At 48.0% G+C, this 14,740-nt stretch overlaps 2 protein-coding genes across 4 annotated transcripts; one reads left to right on the forward strand and one right to left on the reverse strand.

Annotated features, from left to right (window-relative positions):
- Window positions 1-256: 256 nt before the first annotated feature.
- Window positions 257-1,442, reverse strand: LOC133888720 (uncharacterized). 3 transcript variants are annotated; one of them, XR_009903822.1, is made up of 3 exons: window positions 949-1,442; window positions 651-853; window positions 257-540 (listed from the first exon to the last, which is right to left on the reverse strand). XR_009903822.1 is itself a non-coding variant. In XM_062329070.1 (3 exons), exons 1-3 carry the CDS (start codon window positions 1,347-1,349, stop codon window positions 485-487), a joined length of 618 nt encoding a protein of 205 aa, XP_062185054.1. In that variant the 5' UTR covers window positions 1,350-1,442; the 3' UTR covers window positions 257-484. The 3 variants fall into 3 exon arrangements, 2 of the variants coding, with proteins under 2 accessions (XP_062185054.1, XP_062185047.1); XM_062329070.1 differs by having other exon boundaries at window positions 257-517; window positions 968-1,442; XM_062329063.1 differs by having other exon boundaries at window positions 968-1,442.
- Window positions 1,443-9,867: 8,425 nt separating this feature from the next.
- LOC133915661 (protein BIIDXI-like) lies at window positions 9,868-12,760 on the forward strand. The gene is made up of 2 exons (XM_062358902.1): window positions 9,868-10,034; window positions 11,402-12,760. The coding sequence occupies exons 1-2, from the start codon at window positions 9,968-9,970 to the stop codon at window positions 12,445-12,447; spliced, it is 1,113 nt and encodes a 370-aa protein (XP_062214886.1). The 5' UTR covers window positions 9,868-9,967; the 3' UTR covers window positions 12,448-12,760.
- Window positions 12,761-14,740: the final 1,980 nt, after the last annotated feature.

Here is a 14,740-nt window from a genome sequence, read left to right on the forward strand (position 1 = left end):
TGAGCTGTGCGATATGCTGCAGAGATAGTTGACCGTGCAATAGTTGTAGAACTTGAAATGTTCTCTAGTACCACAGCTATGTATCAAGGATAGGCCTAGCATCACCAACCTGGAGAGTAGAAAAAACAGTTAAAGAAATTATCCATAGCTTGCAGCTATAGTAGAGCTACAAAACACTGGAAAATAAAGTAATCCACTCCTAAAATATCTTTAGAAAAACTGACCTTTCCAGACAACTGAACAAGGTGTTCATCTACAGCTTTCCCGTATCTGTTATTCCATTTGACCATGTTGTCTCCAGGACCTGCATCACTGACCAAGGATTGCATGCTTTTACCCAAATGCCTGACCATATCACTTATCGCAGTCATTAGTGTTGTACAAGACTGAGCTTTGGAGTGCTCAGCAAGGCGTACTGTAACTTCAATGATATCTAAAATCATATTCGGTTGTCCCAATACATTCTTGTGTTCAAGATGCTTGACTAACATAGACAACAATATATGTGTGTTCTATCCTGGCATACAATGATTTAAATTTCTATCAGCACCAGCAATGATTGAAGACAAATATCACAGATTATCTAAATATCACAGATAAGTGCAAAATGTATATAAATAAAATAAGAGGATTGAGGAAATAATGAATACCATGCATATTTCTCCATCACAATTTGCATATATCCAGAAGGACACACAGTGCAAATCCTTTGGAAGGTGACCACTGATTGTTATTATCAAAATAATGGAATATAGTTTCCAGAACTCGTCAGATTGTTGTTGCTTCCCTGGATATTCTAGCAAGGTTGTGCAGACAAATTCCTGACCAAAAATTTGGACTTTCTGATTCTTCTCTGCGTGGGAAAAAATTATTTAAATGAGATAAGATATTAGAGAAACCTAGTACAACAAAAAAAATTCTAAGTACTCCATGCCTAAACTTATTTACATTGTCAAACTTAATTCACCGTGGGCAGCTCTAATATCTTTCCATGAAGGAACCCTTGTCAAAATGGTAATAGCAGGAGGTTCATGACCTTCAGCATTGAGAACTTCACTCACCCACCGAATTCGTCTATCCTTAACAGTGGCATCATTATTATCAGAATTTGCATATGGACTCTCATAATTTTCCAGAACTACAGAGACAACCTGTGAAATTATCAAACCATAATGGCTGAGAACAGAGGAACGGTGGCTATTATAGTGATACATCATTGTGCACTTACGGATATATGATGCCAGTAGGAATTGTGTATTACAAGTTAATAACTCATGGACATGAGCAAAAGCTTTATATTGCGTGATTTGAAAGAAGACAACTATGGGGCTATGAGCCACCCAGGACATGTTCAAGCTAGGCCACTTAAGATCCTTGTTTTACGGATCCTATTTATGACTTATAACATAGAAATATCAGAAAGTACTATGGGTTGCTGAGTTGTTCAAAATTAACATAATTAAAATTCATCAAACATAAAAGCTGGACTGGAATATAACTGCTTAATTTACATTTTACCAAAAAGAAAAACTAATCAGCTTAATGGAGAAGGGAAGATACAACGCTTACACTATCAAGTTCTGCAGAGTTATGAGAGTGTTCACCCATAAACCAAATCTGCAAGCCACATGAATCAACATTAGACGTGAAGATTTTGGACAAACAGAAAGAAATACAAATGTTCCACATGAATCAACATTAGGCAACGAGTCAGGCGAAGACAGCAAGGTGAGGCGAAAGGGGATTTGGAGGCGAAGGCAAAACCCTAGGGAGCTGGCGATCTTACCCTGGAGCAGCTCCAGTCCTTGTGCTCCCGGTCGCCGCCGCGGTAAAGCGCCCCCACTGACATGATCTCAATCACGCGGTCACCGTCCGCGTCCTCCGCCGCCGCCATCCTGCTCGCCGCCGCAGTGGAGGGTTGGGGAAGTTTTGGTTCAATTTGCTCTCTTCGCTTTCGTCCTTTTTGGAGCGGAGATGGAGGCGGTGGCGGTGGAGCCCATGGTGGCAGGGAGGAGTAACCAGTGAAGGCGAGCTCGACGAAGGGTGGCTCCAGCAGAGGAGAGGTGGCGGTGAATCCGGTGAAGATCAACGACGATAATGGCGAAATCGGCCGTCCAGCCTTGGTTCCGGCCGATCTAGCTCCGATCCACGGCAAAGGCGGCGAGCATGCACGGTGGCACGCACCGGCGCGAGTGGATTTCACGGGCGGTGATGGGCGGAACAGAGAGGGAGGAGGAGGAGTAAGGCGGGCTGTTCGTGCATGCGATGAGGATGGGGCGCGCGGTGATTTCGGGAGCGGGGCGAGGAGGATGGGACCCAAGCGGAGAAGCCGAGGGCGGGGCTGGCGGCGGAGGGGGGGCACTGTTCGTACACGCTATGAGGATGAGATGGGCAGCAATTTCGGGAGCGGGGCGAAGGAGCGATCGGACGGAGGACGGGCGAATCAGCGGAGGAATCTTGCGGAGGCAGAGGGCGGACGGAACACGCCTTGCTGCTTTTTTAAGTAGGAGAGACTTGTTGAATTGTGGAAATCCAAGAATCTAGTTTCTCTTCATTTTTTATAGATTATAAAAATCTATTTTACTAAACTGTCTATCAAAGTTTTTTAGAATTCACAATCTAAAAACTTTCTATAATCCACAATATGCAAGCTATTTTTCAGAATCTTCAGCTAAAATAAACAGCTCTAAATCTCTACTACTTCTCTACTTTTCTACTACTTAAAAAATCTCTAATAAATTCTTTCGTCTGCCCACGTCCTTCTTCCACCCGCTTTTTGTTTGTCCACTTGATATTTCGCCCTTCCTCGTAGAAATGGCACGCCAATAGGTGGGTCCTCCGCGTCCCGTCCCGTGCACGTGCATCCATCGTCCCAACCTCGCTAACGAACCGGTGATTTTGTTGTCACATCATACTACTCCTCTCCACACCGCCTCCTCATCTTCCTCCTACCCTCACTCTACTGGCGCCACCATTCCCCATCCATAGTACATTTGTCCTTCTCACTGCCTGCCCTACCCTCCCCTCCTGCAGCATTCTCCTAACACCGCAGGCACCTCCTCCTGACACCCCTGCCACTCTCTATTCCTCGTCCCTTCATGCTGCCGCCATGGGCTATGTCTCAGCCTCTGAGCCCCAGGTAGGCAAGGAGGGTAAGTACGACGCCCTCAATTCCATTATATTTGGTAGATTTATGATTTGATGGTGTCAAATAACGAGACAGCGGCGGCAACAAGTAGGTGCGGTGAAGGGGAGGGATTGCGGTAGTCCTACCTACAACACATCCATGGCCTGCACCTCCGGATCCAGCAGAAGGCCCACAACTTCAACCACCTAGAGGCCCACCGCAACAACCTCCTCACTCCTTCTCAGCGTTCGCAGTCTTGTGGCCTCGCCCACGTGTCACCGGTCAACGTGCCCGGTTAGAGGTCACCGCAATGCGAGCGCTGCCGCCGACGTTGACCTTAGGGTGGAGGGGCATATTGGGCTCTTGGTCTTGGGGGCGGCAGGGAGTGAGGGCACGTCATCCCCTTATGCTCCTCTCGACCTAATTTCCGTCACCGGCAGTGGCTACCCGTTCAATACAGGCTGCGGCAAGCGGTGGCGCTGTTCCTTTGTCCCACAACGCAGCCTTGCCTTCTGTCGTTGTCACCCTCCGTCCACGTTGTGGCTGCATATAGCTCTAAGAATCCAACCCTATAGGCATGCGCGGTCTAACCTTCCCTGCCTCACGAAGGAGCCGCTTGGCAGCTCAGCTGTCGCGTAATACCTTCCACTTGTGTAATTATGGTGGATAATTCATACATGAATGCATCGAAATAAAAAATCTCCATTTGCCAATTTGGATATATCTTTCCCCAATTCTTTGATTGGATTTGTCTAACCTGTGTTGCGTTATTATGTTATCATTTCTTTCATTAGATTTCGGAGGCATTGGACCCCCGCCCCTGTCGTCGTCATCGTCAAAAGCTCTACTGCCGTACTTCCTTTCAACTAATCTCCACCAATCCTCATCCTGAATACCCATCCCCTTCACCGATGGGCATGTATATATAAAAAATGTGATGCATAGGTTTGTCTGTACATCTCCTCCTCGGCTAAATCTTAACAATTTGATCAAGATGATAAACCAGGAGGAAGTTGCAGCGGTGTATACATAAATAGCTTCTTTTGATTTCGTCCAATACCCAATTAGTCAAAACACTATGAGCGGCAACATCACTTGAATAGGATGGTCTGAGAAAGGTTGTGAAAATCATTTAACCATCGTAGTGTATTCTTATTTTTGAACATATTTGCTTCTGTGTATCTAGACTTTACAGTTTCTTTTTGGGATGATGTATCTAAAATATTTGATTGTGTAGCACGGATCAATTTTTTTACAACAAGCCAAGTACTTTTTTAAGTAACAAATAGCCCTACGAACTATTCAAATTCGGCTAATGAGCTTTCAAGCTATTCAGCTATTCAGTTGAAGTCTGCATAAATCTCTACAACTAGAATAAATCTCTACAACCAGACTAAGATCACAATTTCCTAGACTAATGAGTTATTCAGTTGAAGTCTCCGTAGATATGACATTATTTAGACAACCCATCGGTTTATCACTGCTTCTTGTTCTTCCTTTCCTTTATGGCTGGTGATCGAAGGTCTGTTTTTGTGGTCATAGCACCAGGATGTCCATATGTCAGTATCTATTTTCAGGTCTTCACATGTGAAAAATAGTTGTCAAGGAGATTTCCTGTCTATTCATGAAACCGCAGCAATTCAGCAGCGGAAAGGGGATCACGAGGGGCCTTTTTCGCTGGGTGCCTAGCATGTATAGAAGGTTGGCAATGCTGTGTCCAATTCAATTTTGGGACCTAATCCCATATATTCAGATCTATTTTTTTGTTTTAGCTATTGCAGTGCTATATTGTTCTATCTCTTTTTTTTTGTTCGTTTCAGGTTATTCATTGTTGCGCAGATGGAATATGAAATCATGGATAAGGAAAACATATGCTGCTTTCTGCACAGGCAAAGATAACTTTCTTTTTAAATGGTGGGGCCTATTTCCACTGCCTTCGTTGGAGGCGGGGCCAGGCGAGGCTGCTCCGTGCAGCCCACCGAAGAATGGGGAAAAACCCCTTGCATGCCTGTGGGAGCCCGAGCTCGAGCGCAGGCCGGCTTGTACGCGCGCTCCGTGCGGCGTAGTCCTTGCCGACTGAGCTAACGCTCAGATGCGGCAAAGATAACTTTTGATCCTTACATTTTTGTTTTCATGTTCATTATAATGATGACATGAAACACGATACAGAAAGCAACACCATCCTAATCTTACAAGTTCATGTTTCAACATCACCGGCTCAGTCTTACAGGTTGATGATATTGTGCCCAGAAACGCCTCAATACCTTCGGATTAAAGGTTCATAGATTCCCTAGCTTTCAACGTGTGCGGATCATAACCAAAGGCACGGGTTTTGTTTGCCTCGTTGGGCTGGGCACTCGGTGATCCGCGGTGCTAAAATATTTGGTCCAATTAGCTGGTTTGTTACGTTTGTTATATCTTGTTTAACATTCTCTGAATTTGTCTCGCAATTTTGATTTTGCAGTTAGAATGCTTAAGGAAGACTACAGATAAGAAACCTGGCTCTTATGTTGGCAAGGTGGTGAAGGTCATGGGCAAATCCAAGGTTTCGGTGAAGGTCATGACCAAATCTAATGTTCTGGTGAAGGTAATTTCTTCTACAATTAATCGAAGCAATGGAGGACACCTTCCTCGAGCTCTTGTTGGAACGGCTCGACGTCCATAAAAACGAAGTGGCAAAGCTGCAAAAAGTTTGGAGACTTGCATTGCAAGTAGCTCAGCTCGTGTCTAACTCAGCTTGGCTCGTTCTAAAATCTAACGAGCCGAGTTAGAGATTTTGTTCGTTTGAATTAACAAGCTGGCTCGAGCTAGCTCGTGAGTCACGCAGCCACAGGCCCACAACCAATCCGGTCCAAGTCCCTATTAGCCCAAGACTTCACCGTGTGCATGTGAGAGGAGCCGAGCCCCCCCCCCCCATCATATCAGCTCTCTCCTCTCCCTCACTTTGTTACCCTCCCTTCGTGACTGAGCAGAGCGCCACCGTCGGAGGGAAACAACATCATCGACCAGCGTCCGGCCTCCTCCGATGTAGATCTGCAATGAGGATCATCGGCTCGTCGCCAAGAGCCCTTGCAGCTTCCTCCGCCACTTGCTTCTCTCCTCCTCGCCGGAAGACGTCGAGTCATGCCATATTCTTCAACGACGCTGCCAAGCTCCTCTGACGCTGCCAACGAATCCACTTCTCCGAGCCGTCTCTGCCCATCCCGAGCTACGGGAAGTAGGGTGGGAGCCGTCTCCGCCCAGCCCGAGCTGCGAGATGGACGAATCGGCCCTTTCTCCCGCAAGCAAGTAGGCTCGATTCGCTTCCCCAATGGAGCACACCTTCTTTGTGAGAAGAGGATGACATTGCTTGCACGGATGGATTGCTCATTTCTTTTTTGCAAAAATTTCTCCTTTCTTTTGTCTAGATCCAAATGTTCTTCCTTGGTGTGCTAGATGGTATGGGAGGTGGCAGGTGGCCACGGATGGCATCCTCGGAAAGTGAGCTCGATGCTGCACATGGGTTCTCTGGTTTTGGTTTGGATGGCGGCAAGCTTGGCTGCTCGCGGCTGTGTCAGAAGAGCATCGATGGAAAATGGCATCGATGGAAAATGGCTTGCAAGCCAAACGAGCTGGCTCAAGCTTTTAACAAGCCGAACCGAGCTGACGTTTTTGCTCGTTTCGCTAATGAGCTAAGCCGAGCCAGCTCGTTATCCTAACTAGCTGGACCGAGCCGAGCCAGCTCGTTATCCTAACTAGCTGGACCGAGCCGAGCCGAGCTGGCCCCTTGGCCAGCCCTAATTGCAAGGTATCAATACATTGGCATTGTAGTAGCAAATGCATAAAAACTTGAGAATTTTCAGTTTCTCAGTGATAGTCCATGATTCTGTTGTCCTTGCAGATGGAATATGAAGGTCATTTATCACATGGCATCAAGTGTATCCTGGGTGCAAAAATGAAGTGTGTGAGATATTGGCAATATGTACTATAAACATGGATGTCTTTTTGCCCATTTCCAGATTAATAGAACCGCACAATAAACACTCACATGGCTGACAAGGGCGGCGTCTACGCCTGTGACCTATTTCTGATGGGTTTGATGCAATGTGTATAAATTGTGCAGTGCGACGATTGATGCAATATATGACCTCACTATTTTGATATTGTCACATTAACATAATTTTTAGTTATGAAATTAACTGAGTGAAATCCCCTTCGTTCTACATGATTTTAATCAGCATGTAGCAACTCTTTTTTCTTATTTCTTCTTTTTTGCATGAATTCTGCGGTATACACCTCTTGAAGTTCAAATCTGTTATATGTTTTGCCATTTAGTTTAGCATATTAACTTGAGATCTTCAATATTTACTAATAATATAAACAACAAACTAGCACTAGAAAAAAATAGCAGGAGTGCACAGCTGGAGGGATGTTCATTTTCTGCAAAGGTTAAATATCGTTCACAACCATTAACATCCAAAGCCAAGCAACTCAACTGGTTTAGGTTTATAAGGGAAACAATTACAATTTGTTATAGTGGATCAATGACAAGTCATACATCCTCTAAAGAGGCTTCATACTTAGCGTTCTCTTCAACTTGAGCTACGCACTTCTTTGTGCAGCTCATGCATTCTTCAAGATCTACAACAATAGCAGTAAGCATACATTGAAGGTCAGAACCACTTGCACCTTTCGTGAAAGATGCATCGTACTTATCGCAGAGCAATTTAAAGGTAACAAGAGCAGTCTGAATAATTGTTTTGACCGCGGCTAAGATATTAGTAATAAAGTGTATCTCTCTCCTCGTAGAAGCAACTTTCTTTTCTATGTCGCACAATATGTGGTAGCTGAGGTCCAAAATCATAGGGCCATTATCACCATATAGGGAACGAATAGCGTTAAATATAGCAGTGCACTCCGCTTCAGTTGGTTCAGGTGCCTCAATATGAATCACAAGGTTGGGCTTCGTCTCAACCCTAGCCATCACAAACTCTACAAAATCTATATAGCCACTGGCAACAACAACTTCAGTTCTAACATAAGCAAATTAACTCAAGACCTATCTTTGACGCAACTCTTCTTAGAATAGATCTCGGATTGATAGTTACCTTCACAATTCTCACCTACAACTCTTCTTAGAATAGACCTGAAGTGGAGGGTGCTGATATCTGGCCATAAGTTGTCTGTGAGGATGATGAGAACCGGAAACGCAAACGCTCAGCCCTGTCCCACCATGAGAAATATTAAGTGCATGACTGTCTATTGCGCTAATGTTAGCTTCAACTTCACGATTATTTTGTACTAGTTGTCCTGATTGGTGGTTTTTAATTGTAGCTTCAGCTAGAATTTGAATTTTTATAATGAGATTATGTTGATCTTAAAAATACGAATGCATTTTTTAATCATATGTCCTTCGTGATGAATTTGAACTTGTTGATTTATTGTGTCTTACGGCACTTAATCAATATCGCATAGAATTTTTTGACTTTCGTCGTAACACAAGAGCATTTAGCTAGTAAACATAAAACAACAACAAATAAGCACAGCGCTACTCCATAAAAAAAATCTCTCAACAAGTAGTAGCTAATAAGTGACCCGTCATCTACATGGCGCCTGGCCAAACCCTCCGAACTCCAAATCGGCGCCTGGGAATTAAGAGGCTAGTAGGTCTGTAAGGCACAGCACCCTCACATGGGCCAGCTGATATGATCCAGCCCTGCTCTCCATTAACCAATGGCAGTGGCACAGGGGGCTGCAGCGGCAGCACTGACTCAATGTGCATGCATCTATCCGGCTAGTTCCGACAGAGAGCCTTGCACATGGAACCATCACTTGTTTCTGGGGCAGGCACGCAGCGTGCAGCGATTCCGATGCGGTGACTCGTGTCGTTGTTCGTCTCTCCCCGTAGACCATGCATGATTGGACCTGGCTGAGACCCCGGCCTTGCTCGGCGTCCAGATCGCGGCCGATCTCGCGTGTCCTCCGGCCATGACTAGCTTCCTTAGCTGTTGAGTGCAAGCGATTAGTTTTCGTCTGTGCAGATCGCATGGGCACGCAAGCGCCGCATAGCTGAAGGCGTACGTGCACACGGCACCATGTATCAGCTGTTGAGGCTGATGGGTCTCGATCGATCTTTCGCGACGTTCCTGATCGGTGATGCATGCATGCTCTTGTCGTGCGGAGAAATCTTGGATCTATGGTTGGATTGACCGACCCTATGATCGACCTTGGCTGCCGTGGTAACCGTGAAAGATCGATTAACGAGCTAAGCCACGTACGCTTAGAATTGGAGACAGGGCTGGCGGGGGCAAGCAGGGCGGCGATCCCGGACCCTCAAAATCTATATGATTATGAATGGGTTTTGGTCTTTGACTGGAAAAAAATTAACTTTATTTCTTCGATCCTGTCAGGTTAGCAAGGAAAAAAATTAACTTTATTTCTTTGATTCTGTCAGGTTAGCAAGAATCTAAATTAGTACCCGAAATGACGAGACTAGGCCCCCGCGATCTCCTCCGGTTCCGGGAGCCGAACGCCGAGGCTCAGCGAGAGGCGGGCCATGTGACCGCACGCAGGGGCTGTCCCCGCGAGGGCGGAACCGCCATTTCGAAGCGGCTCCAAAACGAGATCCTGCGCGGGACACGCGTACGGCGCGGGTTTGACAGCCACGAGATGTAACGAGCAGTGAGTGGCATTGCCGCTATTAATCGCCAACCTCGAGCCCGTTTAACCGCGGTCTGGCTCTATAAGTGCAGCCGCGCCCGCTGCTCTGCTCGTCGTCCCGTTTCCTACGCCCCTCGAACTGCGAAGCAGGGCAGGCTACATCAGAGCAGCAAGCAGCGTCGGGAGGAAGAGGAGGGCACGATGCGCCGCGTCGTGCTGTTGCTGCTCGTCTGCGCGGCGGCGCGCGCCGCCGCGGCCGTCACCGACGGTGAGAGCTCATAGCTAGCTTGCTTGTGAAATAACATCTATCTGTCTCCGTTATGTATGCTGCCGTTCAGTTCTTAGCAGACACTTCCTGTCGTGGTGGCATTTCCGGCATGGTCTGTACGTAGTGCTGGTTACGGCGATCCATGTTTTTCATCTAGGCACGGGGTTAATTTTTCACACGACCTGCTAACCCTGTCGTTGCGTAACCAATGACACTGCTAACCCTGTCGTTACGTAACCAATGACAGGGGTCCAATATAGAGTACTACAGAGACACAAACTTTTACGTAGCTCTTGTGAGTGTGTAACCAAAGTAAGAATTAACCGTTGTCAACCTGTCATCCCATCGGCAAGCACACGAGATAGAATTAATCGCTCTTTCACAAACAAGTTTTTCACCTTTCTACTGTAACCAACCTTCCCGTACAGACCTGATAATAATCCCCTGTCAGACCGATGACCGATCGGTCGGTTTACGAATACTACCCATTGAATACTACCAGTGCCAAATTAATCTGCAAATTAGCATCGGTTTTTCATCATCATGCAAGTCATTGATTGTCTGGTTAGATCTGAACCTTCCAAAATCAAGAGAATCATGCAAGTCATTGATTGTCAGCTTGACGACGAAATGATTTCCGGTCGCTGTCGTGGGCGGATCATGCACGCTCGCACGCATCAACGCTCATGCTCTGATTATTAGAGAACCATGCATGCATGCATCAACGCTCATGATTTACACTTTAGAGTACACCTCACATGGCGCGCATATTCCTGCTGTTCCTGCTTGATTAGTCTAGCCATCTCATGTTGGTCGAAAGAGCGAGAAAATAAGAGGATTCTGCATGCCACCCCGGCACCCGATACATGTTCCACCGTCAAAGATTCGTCCGTTTTTAAATTTAAAAAGAGACCGATCGTGTCAGTGTACTAGTTAGTAGTATTAGTCGGTGTTGATCTCAGAAGAAAAGAAAAGAACAAAGTGCTGCCGACCCACCATGCATGTGCAGTTCTCTGCATGTGGTAGATGGAGCAGCCGTGAATGCGTCTGAGCCCCAACCGACGCAGCAGCAGAACCGACAGACATGTAGTCATGCACACAGCCACGGTAGCGAAGTTGGCATGCTAACGTAGTAACGTGCACCCTGTCAGCTCTGTAGACTGTTGGTTACAGATACATCACAGGAGCAGTAGAGGCAGTCCTGATGAGTTGTGGTGTCTGCATGCGGCTCTCTCTTCAGCTCCATCTGCGATCACCAAGCCTGCAGCTGCAGGCCCTTGAATAAGCTACAGCTGCATGTGGCTTTCTTGGTTAATTCGATTGGTCTAGTAGTAGTAAATTAACCGATCGAGCATGGATGGATGCAGGGCTGCTTCCGAACGGCAACTTCGAGGAGGGCCCGCCCAAGTCGCAGCTGGTGAACGGCACGGTGGTGAGGGGCGTGAACGCCATCCCGCGGTGGCAGACGTCCGGCTTCGTGGAGTACATCGAGTCCGGGCACAAGCAGGGCGACATGCTGCTGGTGGTGCCGCAGGGCGCGCACGCCGTGCGCCTGGGCAACGAGGCCTCCATCCGGCAGCGCCTCGCCGTCACGCGCGGCTCCTACTACGCCATCACCTTCAGCGCGGCCCGCACCTGCGCGCAGGCCGAGCGCCTCAACGTGTCCGTCAGCCCCGAGTGGGGGGTGCTCCCCATGCAGACCATCTACGGCAGCAACGGCTGGGATTCGTACGCCTGGGCGTTCAAGGCCAAGCTCGATGTCGTCACGCTCGTCATCCACAACCCCGGCGTCGAGGAGGACCCGGCCTGCGGCCCGCTCATCGACGCCATCGCCATCCGGGCGTTGTACCCGCCGAAGCTCGTCAGGGGGAACATGCTCAAGAACGGGGGGTTCGAGGAAGGCCCCTACTTTTTGCCCAACGCATCGTGGGGTGTGCTCGTGCCGCCCAACATCGAGGACGACCACTCACCGCTCCCCGCGTGGATGATCGTGTCTTCCAAGGCCGTCAAGTACGTGGACTCGGCGCACTTCGCCGTGCCGCGGGGCGCGCGCGCCGTGGAGCTGGTGGGCGGCAGTGAGAGCGCGCTGGTGCAGGAGGTGCGCACCGTGCCCGGGTGGAGCTACCGGCTGTCCTTCGCCGTGGGCGACGCCGCCGACGGCTGCGCGGGGTCCATGGTCGCCGAGGCCTACGCGGCGCGCGCCACCGTCAGGGTGCCGTACGAGTCCAAGGGGACCGGAGGGTACAAGCGCGCCGTTCTGGACTTCATGGCCATCGCCAACCGCACTCGCGTCGTCTTCCAGAGCACCTTCTACCACATGAAGGCCGACGGCACGCTCTGCGGCCCCGTCGTCGACGACGCTTCGCTCGTCGGCCTGCGCAAGAAGCCGGCCGCCGGCCGCCGGCTGCTGTAAGGCCTTTCCACGTACGTGTTTTACGTCGTACAATGCGTGCACGGCCGGAGTGGGTAGTGTACGTACGTGCGCGGGTAATGTGATGGGACGTGTACGTGGTTCTTAGTATTGGTAGGCGTTTTGGTTTGGCGTGCTTGGTATATGTGTGCCCTGTGGTTGGCTGCAGATGCAGCTGCAGTGGCGCGTGTTTGGTGTTTCCTTGTGAAGAAGAGGTGGTGGTGGTTTGGCTCAAGGGTTTAATTAACTTAACCTGAGGGGCCAGACTGAAGATGCCACGGGATTAATGGCAAATGTTACAAGTATTTTTCTTTCAGACATTGTCTACCTCGAAAGAACCATCGCCTTGCTCGAGAGAATTATGTTCAGAGAACCTTTACAGTACACCATAATACTAGATGGTGAAGAGTATTATTATTGTGATCCAATCGTCTATTTTAATAGGTATTATTGTAATTATCTTGATACTCTTAGAGGTAATTACGTCATTGACTGACCGGACTTCGGACTTTCACCACCCATCATCGACCGATCGACGGAGGGTGGAAACCCTAATAAATAAAATGAACAGAATAAGTGAAAGCTTATCCGAAGAATAAACTAATATTTTGACCTTTTCTAATTAAACATATAATTTACAAGTTTATTATGGTTTTTTTTTCAATCCTACCCTTATGATACCCATGATACTCTTTAATGATATCCATGATACTGATGGACGATAGAGTATCATTAGGTCAATCTAAACCACCGGATAAGAAAAATAGACGATATGCACTTATTTAGATATACTGTAAAAATCCTCTATGTTCAAGCAGGACCTGAGAGAGGAAAATACGATTGGATCAATGGATCTGCTACCCGCAGACGACATTAATGTACCTCAAACGGACCTCATGATCTCTTCACCTAATTCCAGGAAGGAGATTGTTAGTGGTGACGTATGCGCTGCTTGACCAACCAAGCAGGTGTTGGTATTTCAGAGCTCATAGATTGACATGCACCCCAAAATGAATATGAAATAACAACGACAGAAACTTCTTCTACAGACGATCAAACAATTTTCGCCGGACTGACAGGTGTATCCTTTTTCTTGTGAGCTCGTATCCGTGGAACAACCCTCTTTGCTGTTCAATCTGTGTTTACCGAGGCTATGGATTCTGACTACAGAGGAGGGCCGAGAGAGACAAACAAGTGCTAAAGATTTCCAATAGAATCGCAAAATCTTCGAGACTAACATGCGAAACTAATCCTTAGACCTCAAGATCACCAAGAACAGCAGATTTGTGGTGATTGAATTCCAGGCAGGACTATGTCAGGACAGACTCAACGGAAGCCTAGCAATGCCTACAAACGGAAGTCCGTAAACGCTTGCTATATGTAACTAATCGCCTGTTGACAAGCTGGCAACAACTGTACTGAACCGGTATGTTATAAACCGGAAGAGAATGGAACAGATGGGTTATGGAATGATTGAACTCGAGCGCGGTGGCATGAATTGCCCACTCTGAACTACCTCGGTCTTGGCTTCTTTCTCGGATCTTCTTCTTCTTCCTTTCTAAATTCACCATCTGCTTTTTGTGCTTGTGTTCATGCATCCAATGCGTCCGAGGCTGCTCGTGATCGTGGTTCGTTACATTCTGGTATCAGAGCCAGCGCCCACCACCTGCTCGACGAAAGTCCCAGTCGAGGAGTCTCACGAATCTGGCGACCTCCGACCTCACCGGCGAGAACCTGTACCTTCGACTTTGGTACCTCTCTTGGCAGCAACAACACACACTGACCATGAAGACCCAATTCACGGAGTTCATGCGGAAGTACACGGAGGACCAGGAGGAGCAGAAGGTGAGGATGGAGACGCACCAGCAGACCATCAGTTCTTGAAGTCTGTGGAGGATCGCGTGGATGGCCTGCAGCAGGTCGTGGAAGATCTGTGATAACAGGTGGATCAAATCCATCAACACCTCGCGTTGACGAACACTGTCGCTGGGTAGCTAATCGAGCGAGGTGGCGAGCAGCGTTGCCATCGGCGCCGACCTCCGTATTGGGGGTGCTGTCAGCGACGTGCCAACCCGAGCCTCATGGCCACCACTTGGAACAAGACCACCGGGGGATGGGCATATGGGTCGGTGACAACCATATTGCCTACCCTGGTCAAAGGTACGCCAGACATGACCCCATTTGAGTTGCCGTCGTCGGTTCATTCGGAGACAAGTCGATCGCACCATTGTGTTTCAATTCTCACTGTAATCTGGGTGGTCACCTGCTTAAAATCGATCTTCCTTATTTTGAGGGG

This window comes from Phragmites australis, chromosome 1, assembly GCF_958298935.1.
Source record: "Phragmites australis chromosome 1, lpPhrAust1.1, whole genome shotgun sequence".
Classification (NCBI taxonomy): Eukaryota; Viridiplantae; Streptophyta; class Magnoliopsida; order Poales; family Poaceae; genus Phragmites; species Phragmites australis.

Bases quoted from the DNA above. Each gene is read 5' to 3' on its own strand.
- LOC133888720 (XM_062329063.1), bottom strand. From the start codon at position 1,349: ATGTCCTGGGTGGCTCATAGCCCCATAGTTGTCTTCTTTCAAATCACG. The intron at 854-967 runs GTGAATTAAGTT...TTTCCCACGCAG, and splicing joins AGATATTAGAGCTGCCCACG to AGAAGAATCAGAAAGTCCAA. The intron at 541-650 runs GTATTCATTATT...TGGTGCTGATAG, and splicing joins GTGATGGAGAAATATGCATG to AAATTTAAATCATTGTATGC.
- LOC133915661 (XM_062358902.1), top strand. From the start codon at position 9,968: ATGCGCCGCGTCGTGCTGTTGCTGCTCGTCTGCGCGGCGGCGCGCGCC. The intron at 10,035-11,401 runs GTGAGAGCTCAT...GGATGGATGCAG, and splicing joins CGCCGCGGCCGTCACCGACG to GGCTGCTTCCGAACGGCAAC.